Source organism: Taeniopygia guttata, chromosome 13, assembly GCF_048771995.1.
Source record: "Taeniopygia guttata chromosome 13, bTaeGut7.mat, whole genome shotgun sequence".
Lineage (NCBI taxonomy): Eukaryota > Metazoa > Chordata > Aves > Passeriformes > Estrildidae > Taeniopygia > Taeniopygia guttata.
The window spans coordinates 10,941,885-10,961,578 of NC_133038.1; the positions used below are offsets into that span (position 1 = coordinate 10,941,885).

Below are 19,694 nucleotides of genomic sequence, written 5' to 3' on the forward strand. Positions count from 1 at the left end.
TCAAATTTAACTTTTAGACTAAACTGCAGCTTTGAGAAAGGTATGTAAACAGCTCAAGGAACTCTCCTGACAGCTCCTCTTCCCTCAGACTGAACTTGGCACTGACCAAGCCAAAAGGAGTTGCAGGGCATGCTGGCACAACCTCGGGTGCTACAGCCCTGAGAAGAGCACCTCAGCTCCAATCAGGTAATTCAGACAGTTTGCTTTTACTGTGTGGCAGAGGACCTGACACACAGTAAATACTTAAAATTTTGAACACCAAAGAGAGTATCACATATCATATTAATACAGAACTCCATTGCAGACCAGTGCAGAATTGCCATCGTTAGCTACGTGTGCCAAATCAAAACATTCAGTCCTCAGTCTGTGAAATCACACACAGGACACTCACAGTATGTTTTCTGTATGTAATTATTTGTGAAAAAGAGCAGTTTTTCCTTGGAAAGACAGTTTTAAGTTTCAATAGAAGTAATTCCCAAACCTTCCAACTCTAAAGTCATGCTGTGCAATTTTTCACCCAGTTCAGCTTTTAATTAGTTAAAAGGGGAAACTCTCAGTTTAAGGACGGACTAACATTGCCAAACTAAAGCAGATGCTGCTTCACGTTCTCACACAGGATCAGGGCCTGACACTTGGTGTCACACCATGTAACAGGATCCTGTTATCAAAAGGAAACCAAAGAACTCGGATCTTTGCAACTGAAATTTCTGTGGAAATACATCTGAAGAAACAATTGGAATTCAAAAACTCTACAGTCAGCTTCTCCTAACCCTTGCATTTAAAAGGCTAGACAGCACTTAAGATCTTTATCAATTAACTTATACATTTCCAAAGTACTTACTGCAAAGTAATAAGGAAACTATGTATTCTTTTACAGTCATGATACAGGATTTACAAGAAGCTCTAGTAGTTGTGCCAATTTTTTTGTCAATAGTTTTTGTTCTATATTGACACCTGCTGACCATTTCTTCTGACTAGTCAGTTTTACTGCATCACAACTTTATGCATTAGTTGGTCAAACATATATATATACATACTAGTTGGGCAAATAAACCTAGGACTTCAGTTAGATCTCTTTTAAGAACTTACAGAGTAGATGTATGCATTTTATCTATACATATATTACATATATGTGTGTGTATATATGTTCCTATATTTGTATACATACACACACATTTACAAAGCTCCAGTAAGTACTAGACTGCTCATGTCTACTGAAAGCTTTCACACATTTATTCAGAAAGCACATTCTTGCTTTTTGCAAAGAATGAAAAATCTGCCATTTTAGACATGTGCAAGAGAATCAAGTGCCTAGAGAGTTGTAAACAACTGTGGAAAAAGCCTTGTGTCCTGGAATGATGCCTCCTGTGACTACTGCCCCAGAAAAGAGGCCATGGGGTCATCAGGTCTCTGTCTTTTCATTCTGTAGGCCTCCATCTCCTCTTCTGTTGGCTCCCTGGCTTCATACTGGCTGTTGTATGGTCTCTTCCTCTCATCTAACTGCATGATTTCTTTGATGTGGAGAAGTCGAGCCTCTTCAGCATTTAGAGCCTGAAATGAGAGCAAAGGCAATCAAAAATTCTGCAGTGAAACTTAGACAAAAAGCCCCCAACAGGGTGGGATAAGCAATGCACATCTGTCTGGCCCACCCTCAGTACATTTCACTTAATGCTCATTTTTAGTGTTTAACATAAAATGATGGTAAAATGCTGTTTAGCAAACAAGACACTATAATCTCTTTCCAAATGTCAAAATCAAGTAAGAAACTCGCAGGATTTACCTAAAACATGATCGCAATCTAGCAAGTACAAATGAATTGTTTGTTATTTGTTATGTTTGGGGTTTCAATTTTTAAATGCTATGTGCTGTCTCATTCCTCAAACTACTACTGTTGCTACTGAAAAAGAAGTTGCATTTGTAGCCTATTTAGTTAGCTCAAAATTAGCATCAAACCACCCAATGGTATATCACCAAGAACTACAACTTCATAAAACTGATGCTGTAAAATATGTCATGCTCCTCTTGCCACAAAGCCACTGAAGATTATAGTGCACCTTTTTTAGCTTTTCTTGCTTCTTTTTCTCTTCACCCTCGCTGTCGGAATTTGAGCTCTTCTTGTGCTTCTTCTTTTTCTTCTCTTTCTGTTTCTCTTGGTGGATCTGTAAGGTGCGAAACAAGGTACTCTTCAGTTTCAACTAGCCAACATAAATCGTGCCCAAACAACTAAATGCAAACCTCTATTAATACTATTGGAGAGCCCAGTTTACAATGGAGATGTTAATGCTCCAATAATGCAGTCTTGTAATTTTCAGGCTGATTAAGACTCTACAGAATTTTGTAGATAAAATGTTGAGAAGTATCAGTCATCCTGAGAAAGGGAAACACCTTACCTCCATCAGTGTTTTGGGTTTTGTCATGTGTTCTTCATCCTCAGGCTGCTCCTCCATTAAACTTCCCTCTGTGTTCTATACAACAGACAAGAACAAGGGTACCCTGTTACTGACCACATCTGAAAGGGGAAGGACAAAAAAATTCCCACAAATCACTAAAAATCCAACCTCCCTCAAAAAGCTAGAGTCTAAACCTTAAGTAAGAATATGAATGCTTTTTAGCTCTTTCCACATGAATAAAGAAGAGAATACTCACAGCAATTTCTTTCCCAGCTTCTCCTGTACAGTAGGAGTACTTGACAAAGGAGTGACAGCACTTGTAACCCCACTTGCCTTCTTTCCAGTATGAGCCCCAAATGCACTGCAAGAGAACACACCATACAGTTACTCCTGTAAGAGGCAGGATAAAATTTCCTCCTGAAATCCTGGTAAGTAAATTATTCAAACAGTCCAGAAGGAAGCTAAAAAAAATACTTTTGCTATTTTCTGTGAACCTTACAGGTACACTGTCAAAAAACAGAATCACAACAGGATGTGGTCAACTTATATTCAAAGTGGAAGGCAAATAGAGTAACTTCTCCTTTAGTTTAAGAGTGCCATGGCAACTCCTCAAATTCACATCATAACTAGGACAATCTAAAGTTTCTCCTTAACAGAAAAGGGAGAGTGTCATATTGAGACAGGAGGAATGTATTTGGTGTATTAATTATACTGTACTGCATCCTAATACACCTCCAATGGGATGGTATTTAATTTTTAAAAATTTTAACACAACCTAGGACTTACTGTATGATTGTTGATCTTCACGTCCTCTTCATACTTAGAACAAGCAATAGCTTTCTCCTGTCCTTTGATGACTGTTCCATGCCTAGAATACTCCACATAATCTTCTGTTTGGGCTAACAGCAATTCAGCTGGGGGGGCATCTAAATGTTCTTGTCCTCCATACTAAATGCAAATAGAAATGACAAATAGTAGTTTTGGAAAAAAAACACCTTTTATATAGTTAAGCAAAATTTCAAAAACAACACATTTGGTACCTTGTCAAGAAAGTTACAGAGACGGTTTAATCTAGTGAACAGTTAAGACAGAAATACATAACCTCCTATGGCCACTGTGGTGTCTTTTGGTGCAGTTTTGTGGGGGTTTTGAGGTGCATATGTTTTTTTGTTGTGGTTTTGTTTGTTTTTGTTTTGTTTTATGCTTGGAGAATGACAACAGTGATACTTGTCACTCAAAGCAGAAAATCTTTAGATATCAAGCCAAAGACCAGATTGAGTAGAACCAGAGCAATACTTCCTGTCCCCCTCCAAACTTGATTGTTGACATAGTTAGAATCAAAATGGATTATTTAGTTATTTTTCAGTTGTCTAAGAATCAAGTTGCGAAATATAAAGTAAGTATTTATCTAAAAGACTGTACCAAAATTTGAATCAATAAGAAATTCAGATTTCTTCAGTGAAGAAATTCTGATAGTGTAGGGAGGAGCTCCTAAGAATATAAATACCAGCAGACCTGCAAAGGTCCCTGTACTAAATAAAATTCATCAATTGATGAGATAGTGTGAATAAATGTAAGAATATTTTAAGTCTAAGCTGCTGAGAAGAGCTGGTGCCCTCTCACATAGGGTTAGTAATCTTACTTGTTCCCCAAGACCCAGACTTCAAACTCAACAGAATTCCCATTAAATAAACCCAAATGCCTATTACCTTCTCTAGGATGCTTTCTTTCTGCTGTGCCTTGAAATCTTCCTTTTTCACTTTGAAAGATTTATAAAGGAGTTCTAATTTTGTAGGGTCTGCTTGAAGATGAACTTCAGAGCCTTTGTCATAAGCCTCCCAGGCAAACACTGTGGACACAAGAGGTTCCATTCAATACTTACTCTAGGACTGGCATACACATTCAAATTACATTCTTTAATTCTGAAGCAATTTGAAAGAAGGCCTCCATCTACAAAGATTTATTAATTTCTCTTTTGCAAGAAAGCAGCTTTGTTAAGTATTTTAAGTCAATTTCCTTCAAAAAACCCCAAAGCCAAACCCCACTTACGCTGAGTCTGTGCCATTGAAATGGTATCGCCTGTGTAGCGAACGAAGTTGTCACCTGCATAACCAACTCTGCAGAAAAGAACACAATTCTTAGCATTTGTAATGTGATTTCCTCTCAAATACAAACATAGAAGTGCAACAGGCAAATAAAATTTCTCTTGGGCACAAGGAGTTAAGAACAGAAGGAGAAGGTGCATTCAACTCCATATATGAAACAAAAACCTGTGCTCCCTGTAAAGCCATGAAAGCATTAGGCAGCCACTCAAAAACTGTGATGTCTGTGTTCAGGGGACACATGACACAGCCCTGAAGCTCTGTCTGAGATGCCAAGCACTAAAAGTTAAACTTGGACCTAGTTACATAATAAATATGCACAAACTGTCTGTGATATTCCAGCACAGTGATTCTCACTTCTGGATTTCTGACTCTTCAGTCCAGACCCAGCATATTTGGCTGAGTTAAAGAAAGCCTGGGAATCCTTTAGTGCTCTCAGGAAAGCGAGACACTTGTGCACAGCCCTTGAGATGCACAGTCAGCATGTGAAACACACACTGAGGATCAAAAAATGCTTGCAACCCAATCCCCCACTCTTTCATCTTCCCAAAGCCACTCTGAAAAATTTAGTCTGCAAAGCTGTGGCAGAAATTTAGATTCAACAACGGTCAAATTATGACTTGATACAGAAGCAAAAGTATCCACCTCTAAAAAACCCAATTGACTGGCATTACTCTAGCTGGGGGCAAGGAGAGGTGGAAAGAACAATATTTGCTACCATTTAAGAACTGCCATTCTATTTTAGGCAGCCAGCTAATCCAATTATTGCTCTCTGAACACGTTTTACTCACAGCCTGTTTGCTCTGTATGTTCCCAGCACAACACAGGTCAAGTGTCTGACCTGGGGTTTAAGGGAGACAGCCAAGTGTCAAGGAGATCTTATTCCTAATTAAAATATTAGGTACCACAAACACACCATGCTAGTATCCAGAACCAAGAAACAAGAGATAAAGTTTAAGATTTGGTTACTGAAATATTTTACATAAATATAATTGTTTACAAGCATCACCTCTACATGCAGCAGTGCCCTAGCCCTTGTACAGATAATTACACTAAACCATGGTCCACATGTCTCTGAAGATTAAGGATCAGTTGGTATTACAAAAATACCACTTTTATACACAAAACCAAAATGTGTTCCTAAATAAAACAGTTTCTTTCTAGGCTTAGTAATATGTATATATGTAACTGACTACAAATTCATTAGCTAAAGGACATACAGGTAAAAGAAAATATAAAATTATTAACAACATTTTTAAGAGTTTTGTCGGATATACAAGCATGACCTCATTTTAACTTACTCATCTGGATTCTTGCCCGTGTTGGCATACGGGTTCTCCCTCATTGCTCTTGTTTTGGGATCATAATAAGCAGAGTTTGGATCTAGATTCCTCAAGTACTAGAGAAAAAAAAAACAACAACATAAAAGAGACTTAATATTTATGATTTTGAAAGAACTGAGGTTACTCTTGCATCCTCCAGTTTAGATCTTTTAAGAAGTTCTATCTATGCAAAAGGATGACCTTGAAGAAGTCATAACATGGGCAGGAGCAGAACTGAAAATAGACCTTAACTTCCAAACTCTAAACCCATAAACAAAGTAATTAATAACTGAATGTTTAATTTGTTGAAATTAACTCTCAGGAATAGAGATGATCTGTACAGAATTCTTTACTCACTTTGGCAATGTCTTCCCGAATACGTAAATTTCGGACTGTGATGCGTCTTTTTGAGTCAAAGTTCTGCCCAGGCATATCAATGTCATCTGCATACTTGTCTTCATCTTCATCTTCACTGTTATGATCTCTTTCCTGACGAGAAATGGAAGATTTCTAATTAAAAGTGTTCCTTCTCTCTGGAGACATACACAACAACCTGACTTCAGTGGTTTCCTTAAAATCCTGCAATCTCTGTAGTTACAAGGTGGCACAGTTTACCTGGGCTTAAGTGTGCTCTCAGGCTAATCTAACATTCAACACTTCAGAAGCACTTTTGTTAAAGAATTTTCACTTCCTTCTATGGAAATACTTATCAAAACATAACCATGGTGATATTAAGAACACAGTTATTTTGGTCAAAATATACCACATGTAAAAATCTACTTATGTGCTTGCATCTCTAAGGTTTGACAACACAAAGAAATTAAAAGGCTTCTTTCTGAAATCCAGCAACCTCTGCCCAAAACAAGAAGTGGGCAGTGGCATGGACACAACATCCAAACCCTTGTGCCACCCTTGTTTTACTGTTCCACTAACTACAGGTTCTTTCTTTGCCCATGGTGTGATGCAGTGGGTAATCATCTTACTGTCTGTGAATTTGATTCCTCTTCTCCCCACTGGTGTCTTGGGGAGTTCTGCAGCAAACAAAGAGCACATCAGCAGAGAAGACAAGATAGTGGAAAAAAGCAAGATGGCAGGGACACAAAGGGCAATCAAAGCAGAGCTTCATGCAGGATACAAAACACAATTTACCATTGGCCCCAAATGCAGAAACACTGCTACATAACACTCTAGAAGAATGCTCTTAGCTGTCTCTGTGACAGACACACGTTGGAGAACTGTTCACTGTATCCCCAACAAAATTTCCAATTCTTTGAAAGAACAGCAAATTCTAAAACCGTTGCTGTTATTTAGAGCTTGTCATACCTTTGAACACTGAGGATTTAGACTATAACATCTCACATCATGTAAATATAACCAAGCTGCAACTCTAAAAGCTTAAAAAAGAATTAAGGAGATATGTATTCAGAAATTTAGTTAGGATTTACAGGAACACTAAGCACAAAAGGCAGAATTCAAGTTTGACAAACACAGCCAGATTTTATTTTTTAACCTGCTTAGTCTTTAACTTAACAATACTCGCAGCAATAAAGATGGGAAGAACTGTGAGCCCTGGAACACAGACCAGCAACTGGCCAGCACTGACTATGCAAATCTGTCTCAGTCCTCTCTCTCAGAGGCAGTTCTTAAATTTCAAACACACTTTTCTTCTTACAGTTCCATTTTATAAGCAATAAGTATACAGAAGCCAACAGTGTTTGCTTCATAGAACGGGCATGAAAAGAGGAAGAATCTTCTGCTGGGGAGGTCTGTAAAAAGCACTGCAGTCTGGGCTGGGTGGCAGATCGAGCTCGCTGTGCCATCTAGTGACAGCCCACGAAGGGACAGCACAGCCTCTGCAAGGAGGCTTTAAAAAACCTATTTCTGACCAGTAGCAGTCTCTGGCTTTTTCCCCATTTCATAAGTGACTGAGCAGTGATTTTATCTTAAACCAATTTGCTTTTTCTTAAGGAAACATCTTCTGTTCCAATTTATATTAAACATTACTAAACCAATGCACAGTCATCACCTCAGTACTAGTCAGACTGTAGCAATCTTTAAATAGGAGAAGAGCATTCTGGTATATGAAAAACATTACTACATGGAAAACAAGCTCTTCTGACCCAAAATTCCATGTCAATAATTTCAGCAACAATAATAATCACACAGAATTTCTGTCTGTAATTGGAACATAAAGCAATTCTCACTTCAAGAAGATGCTTCAAGTTCTTGAGTGTGACACAGAACATGCTGGTGTGTTAGGAAAACTTTTAAATTACTAGAGGGTATAAAACCCAACAACAGACCCTGTATAGAGAGTAAAAGAGTCAGAAAGCATAAATAATCTCTTTTATATTTATTCAGCCTAAGGAAAAACATATTACCTAAGTTGACTTACCACTTGCTCCAGCTTCCCTGATGCCAACTCCTCCTGAAGCTTCTGGGCTTTCAGTGTACGTTTGGCCTGTGCAGCAAAAAAATGCATTTATTTAAATATTTCTCCCTAGCACCACTCTAATATCAGCAGAACACATTACAAGTGTCCCTCCTCCCAGCCCAGCCACACCAAACACTAACTCTCTCCCCAGTAAATCATAGCCCCTACGTACCAAATCAACCTTGGAGTACTCCTCTACGATCTTCATGTGCTCCTCTGGGTTATAACCATTCCACCGGTCTCGCTTCCCATCGTAATCAAACATCAGCTGAGGCTGCACGTGTTCATCTGGGGCAATATTCATGCCTGTGTATTTTGCTCCAACTTTCCTGGGCCTCTGAAAGAAAAAAAAAAAAGATATATCAGTCTCTTAGGCTACTCACTCACATATCCTTTTAAAAATACTATCAATCAAGCTCCTCTAAAGCAAGCTAAATTCAGCACTGTAAGGCTGTGGACTGTAAACTAATGCAAGTAGTTCTGCACGTTTATGCAGCACAACTGACTTCAAACTCCATAAATTCTTGTTTCTGTTTTCTACAATTAAGGAAGCAATTAAAACAGTTTCTGGGAGTGGCTTCTACCTGAGATGAAGCAGGAAGACAGACACAATAGCACCTGAGTTAATGCAATTAACAAGAAAATAACATTTTCACCTATTATTTCAGATCCTATTACAAACAGAATTGATGGATGACACACTGAATTCTATCACTTTTCATTAATCATTTCTTTAGAAATTTCTAGGCCATCTCTCACTACTCATAACATTTTTTCAAAACAGCTTTTCCAAACCCAGTATTTCATCTGCAGCCAGCTGATTTCACAAAGATTAAATTCCCGTGGCATTCAGAGCCATAAGACAGGGCCAGGAGTGGCTTTACCTCCATGCAGTCCTTCTTCTTGTGTGTCAGGGCGCCGCAGTTCTCGCAGGCTCCTTTGCGGTACCTCGTGGCCACGGCGTGCTGGGGGCAAGCACAGGGTCAGCCCTGGGACAGCTCACAAGGGATCCCAAAAACAACTCCAGGAGTGAGTGCCCTCCCCAAACCCCAAACAGCTGTTCTGCCTGCTGAATAAAAACTCCTGCCCCCCCTCAGAAGCACATAACCAGGAATCTCCTCGTGTAATCCACCCAAATCTGTATTTCATGAGAGAAGCACTTTGCACACCTGTGGCAAGTACATTTCTCTCCCTCTTAGGATTTCTTATAGAGGTGTACAGAGAGAAATGAAAGAGAAAATAATTTCTCTTTCTGCTTCTTATTTTTCCTATGTAAAATGTGATTAGAGAATTATTTACGTAGAGTGAGTGCTTAATTAAATTCTAGTGAGGATGGTCAATCCAACCCACCTGTGTCTAAACTCTCAAGAGAGAGTCACAAGTTGTGTAGGAGTTAGAAATAAAGTCAGAAGAAGTAGCATGGAGTTTTAATATCCTCCTGTTATATAGTATATTAATGTATTTTAGCATAGTTATAATAAAGAAATAATTCAGCCTTCTAAATTAAGTCAAACATTGTAATTTCTTCCCATTAAGTTCGCCTACATTTACAATACATACCTCCTGAACGCCTCGTTTGTACCAATCTCCAGAGGAGTTATACTGCTTCTGCTTCTCTGGCTGAGGTCTCTGATGCTTCAGTGTGGGTCTCTTGGAAGGATCTATGTACCATGGCACCGAGGAGATGTACTGAGGAATATGAGGGTTGATATCTCTGCAAAAGATGTTGTGCAGTGAACACGTGGCATAGGGAAAAAGCCCAAAACAACTCATTCTAACGAACAACATTCACATTAAAGCTCAAGTGATAATAAATAATGAAGTTGGTACAAAGCACTACAAAATAAATTCTCAGTTTGATAAACATAGACTTTGAGGCTTTGTTGCCACTGAATTCACCTAAACTCCCAACTCCAAATCAAATGGCTTATTCTGTGTAGTGTTACTGAGCAAAAAAAAAAAAAGCAGCAACAAGCCCTGCAAAAACAAGGGAGAGGCAACAGATGAGCTACACTGTAAAAGACTCCTGTGCTATGTCTTGCTCACTTTTGAAATATCCCATGCTATTGCCTTCATGGATGGGACTTTTTAGTAGAACTGTCAGCAGCTGACAGAAAATAAACATTGAACCTACATTTTTCTATAAAAAATCTGATTACTGGAATATTAAAATACAAAGGAATATTAAAATTCTACAGGACCTCACACTGAAATCACGTGTCACCCTCACAATTGCTCTGTAACCACAAGAAGAAAAGAGATTTTTCCTCAGCAGCTTTACAATAAGCACAGCTTTAGCAAAACATACTTTCCTTCTTCATCCACTTCAGCAGGTGCATTCCCCAGTTTTCTCTGTTCTTCTAATTCTTTCTTTTTCCTCCAATCTTCCCTTGTCATCTTCTTTGGCTCCTCCAGGCTCACATCGGTTGCCCCCCCTGCAGGAGGGGCGTTCGCTACCGCACCTGAGACCATTTTGGCTTTTTTCCTTAGCAGAAAAAAAAAGACAAAAGAAAAGCGTTACTCATCAATACCCTCTGGCACCACAGCTCTTCAACGCCATTTTGTGTCACGGAAATGAGCTAACCCGAATTATGCATTTCTGACATACCTCTGTGCTGGAAAATGAGCCCCACTGCAGAAAACACAGAATTACCTCACTGCTAACCCGGGACCCGGGCCTGCCCTACCCCGGTAGGGACGCGAGAGAACGACCGGGGACAGCGGCGCCAGGCCCGGGCCGGCAGCGCTCGCTCGGAGCCCCCGAGCCGCGCTCCCAGGGTCCGGGTCCCGGTCCCTTTCCCAATCTCGATTCCGGGTCCCGGTCCCTTTCCCAATCTCGATTCCGGGTCCCGGTCCCTTTCCCAATCTCGATTCCGGGTCCCGGTCCCTTTCCCAATCTCGATTCCGGGTCCCGGTCCCTTTCCCAATCTCGATTCCGGGTCCCGGTCCCTTCCCAATCTCGAGTCCGGGTCCCGGTCCCTTTCCCAATCTCGAGTCCCGGTCCCGGTCCCGGTCCCGATCCCGTTCCCAATCTCGGTTCCCTATCCCGGTCGCGGTCCCGTTCCCAATCTCGGTTCCCGATCCCGGTCCCGTTCCCAATCTCGGTTCCCTATCCCTATCCCGCTCCCGCTCCCGTTCCCAATCTCGTTTCCCGATCCCGGTCCCGGTCCCCCGGCCCTGTTTACCTGCCAGGCCGCACTGCCGTCCCACAATGCCCCGCGGCTTCGCTCACTTCCGGGGCGGAGCCACCTCCCCGTGCCCGCCCAGGAACTCGCGCGCGCAGCCAATCGGCTGCCGCGCGTGGGTCGAAGCGGCCAATGGGCGGCTGCGGGCCGGTTTAAAAGGCGGCGCCGTTGGCCGTGAGGGCGCTCTGACTGAGGTGCCGCGGCTGTGTGTTTTGCCTGTACTGCTGCTTGGTGAGGTGAGCTCGGGCTTCGGGCGTAGGGACTGTGAATCTTGCTTTGCTCTCCAGGCTGTACAAAGGGAAAGAGTTCCGCACAGAGAAAGGCAGTAAAGCTGGGGAAGGGTTTGGAGCGCAGGCGTGATTTTGGAGTTGCTGGGGGCGTGCTCACCTGGTGGAGAAAAGGCTTAGGAGCGGCTTTATCGCTTGCTACAATCACCTGAAAACAGGTTGTAGCCAGGTGGGGATCCAGCAACAGGACAAAAAGAAATGGCATCAAAGTGTCTGTGGGGGAATTAAGCTGGCCATGAGGAAGAATTCCTGGAACGGGTGGTTAGACATTAGAAAGGGCTGCCAGGGGAGGTGGTGCAGTCATTGTCCCTGGAGGTGTTTAAGGAAAAGCTGGATGTGGCACCCAGTTACATGGGGTATTTAGGCTGGACTCGATTATTCAGAGATATTTTCCAGCCTCACTAACTGTGGCTGAGTTTTCTTGCAGACCTCTTTAATGAGGAATTGCTTGTTCACCTGGGTAATGGCAGTGATGAGCCCTAACAGTGCCTTCAAACCTGAGGGTCCTTAGCTGAACTGCTGTATAACGGTGGGAAGTAGGGGTTTGTTCCCCTTGTCTAGAGATTAGTATGTGATAGCTCTGTGATAGCTTGCTTTAAAAATGTGGTATGATGAGACAAATAACAAAAGTGCTTTCCCTTTTTCCTCTGCAGGGTAGTCTCATCAATCTGAAGATGGCAACTCTGATCTTTGTTGATCAGGAGAATAGTGAACTTCATGCTCCCAAGAGTCAGCTGAAGCTCCCTTCAGGATCTTGTGCGTATTTGCTGCCCTGAGCCAGTAGGGATCAAGTGAAGGGCATAAATCAGTTTGTTAGTCACTGCTTTTAATGGTAATAGTTTCCTATTCATAAATCCACTTACCTGATCAATTCTTCTGAGCTCATCGGTTGGTATAAAATTGAAGATAACTCTGTGCTTTTGTCATAAGTGTGGCTTTCCATGATTTCCATGACAGCTACTTTGCCAAGCTTTAGGTTGCTGATGTTTGCTTTTTTTCCTTTTTCCCCCCATTCCAGCAAAAGCCTTAGCTGAAAGAACACAAGTTAACACTCCACTTCCTAAAAAAGCAATCAGTACTTCTCCAGTCGCATCTCGCTCTGTCAGAAAGGCTCTTGGAAATGTGAATAAAACTGAAGTAGTCACGAGCAAGACGGATAAGTTAAAATGGAAAAATCAGCCTTGCACTGTGAACAAAGTGAGTACAACACACTTATGCTGGGGAGGAGGGGAAACCCATAATTTACTTGCTGTTGAGGCTTAATTCTAACGTAATTAAGCACCACACAGATGTTCCCTTAATCCCTTTTTATTGGCTAGGGGGTGAGACTTGGAAGGGTGAATGTGAGAAAAATAATAGACTAAAGCTAAGTCAATTTAATAATTAAAAATCTTAAAGAGAAACAAAACAAATTCCTTGCCCCCAGCTGACTAATGCCTTGCCAGACCCAGAGCAGTGGCACTCCTGCTTTCCCACCTTTTCTCCTTGCTGAGATGCCATGCAGTGTGGGGCATCCCTCTGGGCAGCTGGGGTCAGCTGTCCTGTCCTGGCTGTGCACCCCCAGCCTCCTCACTGCTGGGGCTGTGAGAAGCAGAGAAGGCCTGGACTGTGCAAACACTGCCTGGCAATAGCTGAAAGAGCAGTTTTCATCATGAATCCAAAACATGGTTCATAAGAATTGCTAGGAGGAAAAATAACTCTCTCCAGCTTAAAAGCAGGGCATCTGTGTAGATGGTTCTAGAGAAAATAGTCTGAGTTAATGTCTTATCAACATCTTAAGAGTTACCTGTCCTAGGGCAGTCCTCTCTTACCACCACATATAGTACTGCTCTGCATAAACTCAGCTGAAATGTTTGCCCATCTTATTTGTGTTGAAGGCATTAGAATTTAGGCCTGACTGAGAAAAGTATGGCAGGTATATTGTCTGTAGACCTGAATAGCATAAGAAAGCCACTACAAATATTCTACAGTAGCTCAAATTGTTACTTCCTCTTTTTATGACGAACAAAAAGACTGGATTAGAAAGCTGCCATACAGTGGTTGAAGAAGATTGGCCAGAAATAGAAAATATGTTTCCTTTGGATCCTCAAGGTAAGAGCTATTGATGTAATTAAAATTAACAAGAAGGCTTTCTTGAGTTGTGGCGTTGTAAGAATTTGTCCAAGCTACTGTGGCACGCAAGCCAGCATTGCATTTCTCCTGAGACCTTTCTGGAACATGAGGGTGCTTGCTGCTTCTGAAATGCTTTAACAGGAATGAGCTGGTATTTCTAACAGTAATGGCTCTGCCTCAGATATTACTCTGAGTCTCTTATTGTGGTGACAGGAAACAAGTTCCAAATAACCATGTAATAGCTTAGTTCATTAAATAGTGACTAGTAGATAATTAGTAATAGAATATTCAAAGGATTACAGAAAAGTCTACCAAGATTTGTAATTGAAGAGATTCCTACTGCTCTAGGATATAATAGTTGAAGATGAAACTTCTAAAGCTGTTCTTAGGTCATCCCATTTCAGATTTCTCAGTCCTTCAAAGTGTCCTTAAAGCTTTCCTCTTCATGTGGATGTGTGTGAAAACCACTGTGCCAAAGATGAAACATACATGCTTTGTTTGCTGAAGTTACTGCTTTCCATTGGCAGTTCTATTAGGCAGTCTAGTGTTTTTATCAGGGTTGGTGTATGGGATTTCATGGACAACTGAAAGGTGTAACTGTAAGTAAATATTCCATAAGAGGAGACTGTGTTGTTTTGGATGGGCTCCTATTTAATTTAGTCTAGAAGAGTTTGCAGTTCCCAGGCTACAGCACACTTAACAGTCTTTCTTAAACAGACTTTGAGAGTTTTGATCTTCCTGAAGAGCACAAACTAAGCAATATCAACCTGTGTGGTGTCCCCCTCATGGTGTTTGAAAGGACATATGACAGATGTGTGAACATGGCTTCTTCACCAGCGAAGATTGAAGAGATTTCATGGGAATCCAGTAAGTGGAAACTTTGCATGATTTTCAGTACACACAATGCTCATCAGTGATTGGGGCAAAAAGCCAGTTTGCCACAGCAGTGAATTGCTGCTGCTGTCTGAACAACCAGAGCAGAGCAGCAGTATCCAACAGCTTCTGCTGTGTGGTCAAGCTCAGTGTCCCTGGCCAACGCTGCCAGCTGAGGCAGTCGTCTCAGAGTGGTGTCACTGACTTATGGCTTAACCCAGCTGCAACCAAGCACCACGCAGCTTTCTCCCCTGCTGTGGGATGGGGAAGAAATCAGAACAGAAAGTATGAAAAAACTCATGCTTTGAAATAAAAGTAGTTTTGATAACTGAGGCAAAAGCCATGCATTTAAGAAAAGCAAGACAAGAAATTAATTCAGTTCCCATTAGCAAGCAGGAGTTCAGCATGCTCACAACAACAGGGCTTTATCATGTGATGAAGCTTGGGAAAACAAGTGCCTTAACTCCAAGTGTCTTGTCTTCCCCCAGCTTTGTCTGCTGAGCATGACACCATATGGTCTGGGATATCCCCTGGGCCCCTTGGGGTCAGCTGTTCTGGGTGTGCTCCCTTCCAGATGCTTGAGCACTCACAGCCTCCTCCTCACTGGTGGGGTGAGGAGCAGAAAAGGCCTTGACTCTATTGCTGAGCAGTGCTCTCACAGCTAAACCATCCCTGAGTTACCAACACTGCTTCCAGCACAATGCAAAACACAGCCCACACCAGCCACTGTGAAGAAAATTACCTAGTGAAAAGCAATGCATTGAGCAGTCTCTGGTGGTGCTTTGCAAACTGATCACTTAGGTGGCATTGGCTTATACAATTAAGCAATATTTCCCTTGCTTATTCAAGAGGTTTATGCTGAGCTGCTGGGAGCTAGCTTATGTTTGTGTGCATTCTGGGTTTGAGAAACTGATTCGATTTATTTCTAACTTTCAGACTTGCTACAATCAACTGCTGACTTCCTTGCTACCCTGGATGAGATCATTGACATGCCACCTCCAAATTACAATGTTTAATGTGTGCACTGAAGCTTTTTTTAGGTCCAATTTCATACAGTTCTGTATTTCAATAAAAGCTAGTTTAACCTATGTGCTATTGTACTTCTTTTTCAGTAATCCCAGGACGTAGGTAGCAAAACAGAGCTTTGAGGAGGAGGTTATCTGACAAGCAGCTAAAGCAGGGCCTGGATAAGCTCCTAAGCAAGGCTATGATGTGCTGTTGTCACCCATATCTAGGAGTTGGTATCTGCTGGTTGGATTGTGTGACAGGTTGAAATCCTTCTGACCTCACTGCCTAACTTCATTAAACATGCAAGGGTTTGAGCCAATTTGTGTATCTAGTGTAAAGTAAGCACTAGAGCTGGTATTCTTCTGGCATTTTCCCTTTGAACTTGTTTGCTCTTCACTGTGGCTAAGGTGGTGTATGTTGGGTTCTTAGGCAGTTGTAGAGTACTTATTACAGAAATTGTAACTGAGGTGCTGCAGGTGGTTACACAGTGCCATCACATGGGCTCTTGGTGGGCAGCCACACAGGTAAAAACACATTGGTATGTGAGGCTCTGGAGCAGTGGTGTGAGACACAGTATGGATATGACGACATAAATTTAGGTAGTAGCTTTTTATACATACAAACAGACACCTCACTGGGAGAGAGACACTAGTACTCCATATGTGTTATGGAAGTTTACCAGGGTGAAATGAGATCTTTTTTTGTTACTTTGAAATGTTCACTGTGATCAAGAACCTAGATCTCTTTGTACAATCAAATGAGACTTTTGTGCCATGTCCACATGTGTGTAATGTTTAGAAAGGTGATAAATAATTTCAGATTCACAGGCCTCTTGGTACTCATAGACTTTAATCTTGGAGCTTAAATACTTGTTATTTGTGGGGCTGGTGGAATGGGTGTGCAGAAAGATGGGGCGAGTCTGGCTTGGGACTATTGGTGGTCTGTCTGCACAGGGATCAGTGCTGCTGTGGTGTAGAAAACAAGAAGGTAGTGGTAGGATTAAATTTGTTTGCTACAGTGAGCCTCATCTCAGGCTTTTTGCTGTCATTAGGATTTCTGGCTAATGTAGGTCAAAGCTTTTGCTTTTACAAAGCTTAATTTTATAAACATTCATTAGAAAGTTCCACTTGTTTCAGCTGGCTTTTATTTTCCTCATCTACTTTTTCACTCTGAGATTAAAGGGAAATGCACATTCCTGAGACTTTCTGGGACAAAGCTGTGGTGAGACTCCATCTGTGGGTGGAGTTTCCTGCTCTTGATGACTCCAAGAGTTCCCACTCACAAGGTTCTGTCTCCTCTTTGGAAAATGTAAACGCGTGTCCTCAAAGCTGCTGGATGTCAGCCCATGAAGTGCTGACCGTGAAGTAGCATCGGGAATTTTGTAGTGCTTCAGGTAGGTGTTAGCACTAACTTCTGGTGGCTAAAAAATCAACATCCTTAGCTGCTTTAATGTTGCTATAACACAGACAGCTCTTTATACTTACTAAATTCTATTTTCTCTTGGGATATTGCAAAGAATATTGACTTGAGTAACTTGAGTTCACAATGCTGTTTGAGCACTTTCCTCCACAACAGCGATCTTACTAAAAACTGCTTCTAATGTTTGGGTTTACTTCCTTGATCAGTTTATGCTTCCTGCAAAGATCTGAGATATTTGGGATTGTAAATGCATGGCTGTAATGAGAATGAATGCTTGTGTGGTGGCAGCCTTTAGTAGACCTCATGGGTACATGGTTGGGAGCTCAGGACTGTAATGAAATGCACAGAGTAGGGACCTTTTCATTGTGTTATCACTCTGCAAAGGAACTCTTCTGTCTGTGAGAGTCGCTTTGAGCCCTTTTCTCAACTTTTGTAAGAAAAATTTGGAGATGCACATGAAAACAATCTCTTAGCAGGCCGAGTAAAGTTATTTCAGTGCAGATAATCCATCCTGTGTGCAGAGTTCTGGCAGTGGGTGGCACCATGGTAACAGCCTTGTTAGAGCTTCTCCTCCTGCAGCCTGAAATCGCTGCTGTGGTGCTGCATGCCTTTGGTACCTTGCACACGGTGTAGGTGGCTGTGATGGCTTCATCGCCTCATTAATGGGAAATGGAGGACACGAGTGGGCACTAAGGAATTCAGAGTGCCTTTACCCCACGGCTACAGGGAGCAGTCTGTCAGCCAAGCACTTTTTATCTTCAGTTATTTAAAAAGAAAAGAAATGAGAAGCCAGGAGGCAATTGGTCTCTCTAGGGTTAGCAAAGCCATGAATCTCATAATTTCCACACAAAACCCATGGCTTCATCCACACAAAACTTCACAGCTCTTAAAACGGATAATGTGCCCCAGAACACACTATTTCTGGTTTATTGATGCACAAGGTCTCTGCAGGGCGAGTGTAGCCTAAGCAGTATTGCTGCTGCTTTCCTGGAGCCTTTCCCCCTCGTTAGGAGGGAGCGGCTTGTACCGAGCCCTGGGACCCGCAGGTGGCGGGAGCGATGCGGGGGATGGCGAGGTCGTGGCAGGCGGGACTGCGAGAGGGAGCCCCGGCTGCGGGGGCCGGGGACACGGGGGACAACGGGGACCCCCATAGTGCCCACGGGGGACAACGGGAGAGCCCCATAGTGCCCACGGGGGACAACGGGAGAGCCCCGCCGGGGCCAAGGGGGAGCCCCCAGTGCCCTCCGGGACCCCGGAGACCCGCGGTTGCCGCCGGGGCGCAGCTGCGGCGCCGGGCGGCGTTGGCAGCCGCGGGCGCTGCAGCATCAGGTCGCCCCTTTCCGGGCCGCAGCAATCCGGGTGTAACACGGATCCCAGCGAGACGCAGAGCCCTCCTTGATACACAGCCTTGTCTTCCCGGAAGGCAAAGCCTGAGCCTTTCTCAGAACGCAGCCTTTCCCTGTGCGCGGGGCCAGGGCGATGGCTGCCAGCTACAGAGGGGGTCTTTCCGCGTTTGTTACTGTTCACTGCTGCTCAGATTTCTTCCGACGTCTAAGCGAGATGCTGTATTAGTCTTCTGTAAATAGCCATCTGCTGCATGTGAGTGGGTTTTAGGAAAAATCCCTGGAAATACTCACTTTGCCCGGAGTGTTTTCCCCAGCTGCGGTGTGGATGTGCACTTGGAAGGTGGAGAGGAGATGAGCCGTCCGTCAGTGCAGCTGGGGGTGTGCAGTGCAAATCTTCCCCTTCTTTCCTCTCCGGTACACTCCGGGCTGTCCGCAGAGACACGGCCCGGATGCGTGCCTGGCCCTGCAGCGAGGGATGTTCCCGGGACTGTCCCAGGGAAATCCCGGCTGCAGGGCCCTGGGAAACCTCAGCTCCCCGCCCGAGTGGGTGCCGTGGCCTGTCCCCCTTCCCAAAAGGCCGTTTAACTAACCTATCATCTTGTTCTTAATCAAATATAAGGTGCTGCTGGATTTATTAGTTCAGAGGATTTTGCACTTCGTTCAGCATGATAGCAACCTCCTTTTATAAATACAATTAACCACAATTTGGTTTCTGTACCTTATGAAAAGTCCAGGCAGCAGAAATAAGTTGTGATTCTCTCTGATGGATTCTGCTTATTTTCAGGGAATGTATCAAGTTCTGTTCACCTAAACACACCAGTAGCAAACAGCTCTTTTCTCTGAACTTCTCCTCAAGCTTGAAAGTTTTGTCTGTACTGTTTTCTTCCTGAGGCTGCTTAGGCATTGTATTGTCCTTGTCCATCATATTCCTTCTTAAATAATACACAACCTTTGAGAGCTGTTTTTAGCAGCTGTGTGCTCCTTTGCTGGGAGTATAGCCTATTGTGTTTCTTCTCCTGGATTTTGTGAAGTAGCTTATACATTCTTTTAAGGTATTTAAAATTGTCAGTTAAACACTCCCCTTATTATGAAACCAAGACTTCTAATCCCAAAGCTGACTTAAAAAACCCTTGCTATATAAAGTAGTTTACAAAACTTCATTTTGTAAATGCAATGCTTCCTGGTTCCAGGAGTGTACTGGCCTCTCAAAGCATGT

General features: G+C 42.6%; 2 protein-coding genes across 4 annotated transcripts; one reads left to right on the top strand and one right to left on the bottom strand.

The window, feature by feature from the left end:
* Nucleotides 1–392: 392 nt before the first annotated feature.
* SLU7 (SLU7 homolog, splicing factor) lies at nucleotides 393–11,554 on the bottom strand. Of its 3 annotated transcripts, none has more exons than XM_030283789.4 (16): nucleotides 11,434–11,554; nucleotides 10,557–10,733; nucleotides 9,809–9,962; nucleotides 9,133–9,213; nucleotides 8,421–8,585; nucleotides 8,210–8,275; nucleotides 6,798–6,845; nucleotides 6,172–6,303; nucleotides 5,794–5,891; nucleotides 4,440–4,507; nucleotides 4,100–4,239; nucleotides 3,177–3,338; nucleotides 2,647–2,751; nucleotides 2,391–2,465; nucleotides 2,055–2,159; nucleotides 393–1,551 (listed from the first exon to the last, which is right to left on the bottom strand). In XM_030283789.4, the coding sequence occupies exons 2-16, from the start codon at nucleotides 10,718–10,720 to the stop codon at nucleotides 1,372–1,374; spliced, it is 1,743 nt and encodes a 580-aa protein (XP_030139649.2). In that variant the 5' UTR covers nucleotides 10,721–10,733; nucleotides 11,434–11,554; the 3' UTR covers nucleotides 393–1,371. The 3 variants fall into 3 exon arrangements, with proteins under 3 accessions (XP_030139649.2, XP_030139651.2, XP_030139652.2); XM_030283791.4 differs by lacking the exon at nucleotides 11,434–11,554 and adding an exon at nucleotides 10,857–10,967; XM_030283792.4 differs by lacking the exon at nucleotides 6,798–6,845.
* PTTG1 (PTTG1 regulator of sister chromatid separation, securin) lies at nucleotides 11,553–15,793 on the top strand. Its single transcript, XM_030283793.4, has 6 exons — nucleotides 11,553–11,669; nucleotides 12,374–12,476; nucleotides 12,739–12,917; nucleotides 13,733–13,811; nucleotides 14,550–14,699; nucleotides 15,642–15,793. The coding sequence occupies exons 2-6, from the start codon at nucleotides 12,395–12,397 to the stop codon at nucleotides 15,719–15,721; spliced, it is 570 nt and encodes a 189-aa protein (XP_030139653.4). The 5' UTR covers nucleotides 11,553–11,669; nucleotides 12,374–12,394; the 3' UTR covers nucleotides 15,722–15,793.
* Nucleotides 15,794–19,694: the final 3,901 nt, after the last annotated feature.

Excerpts from the sequence above, each read along its gene's own strand:
- SLU7 (XM_030283789.4), bottom strand. The coding sequence starts at position 10,720 with ATGGTCTCAGGTGCGGTAGCGAACGCCCCTCCTGCAGGGGGGGCAACC. Across the intron at positions 9,963-10,556 it reads GAAGTGGATGAAGAAGGAAA|AGATATCAACCCTCATATTC; the intron begins GTATGTTTTGCT and ends CATCTTTTGCAG. Across the intron at positions 2,160-2,390 it reads AACCCAAAACACTGATGGAG|ATCCACCAAGAGAAACAGAA; the intron begins GTAAGGTGTTTC and ends CGCACCTTACAG.
- PTTG1 (XM_030283793.4), top strand. The coding sequence starts at position 12,395 with ATGGCAACTCTGATCTTTGTTGATCAGGAGAATAGTGAACTTCATGCT. Across the intron at positions 12,477-12,738 it reads GAAGCTCCCTTCAGGATCTT|CAAAAGCCTTAGCTGAAAGA; the intron begins GTGCGTATTTGC and ends CCCCCATTCCAG. Across the intron at positions 12,918-13,732 it reads AGCCTTGCACTGTGAACAAA|ACTGGATTAGAAAGCTGCCA; the intron begins GTGAGTACAACA and ends ACGAACAAAAAG.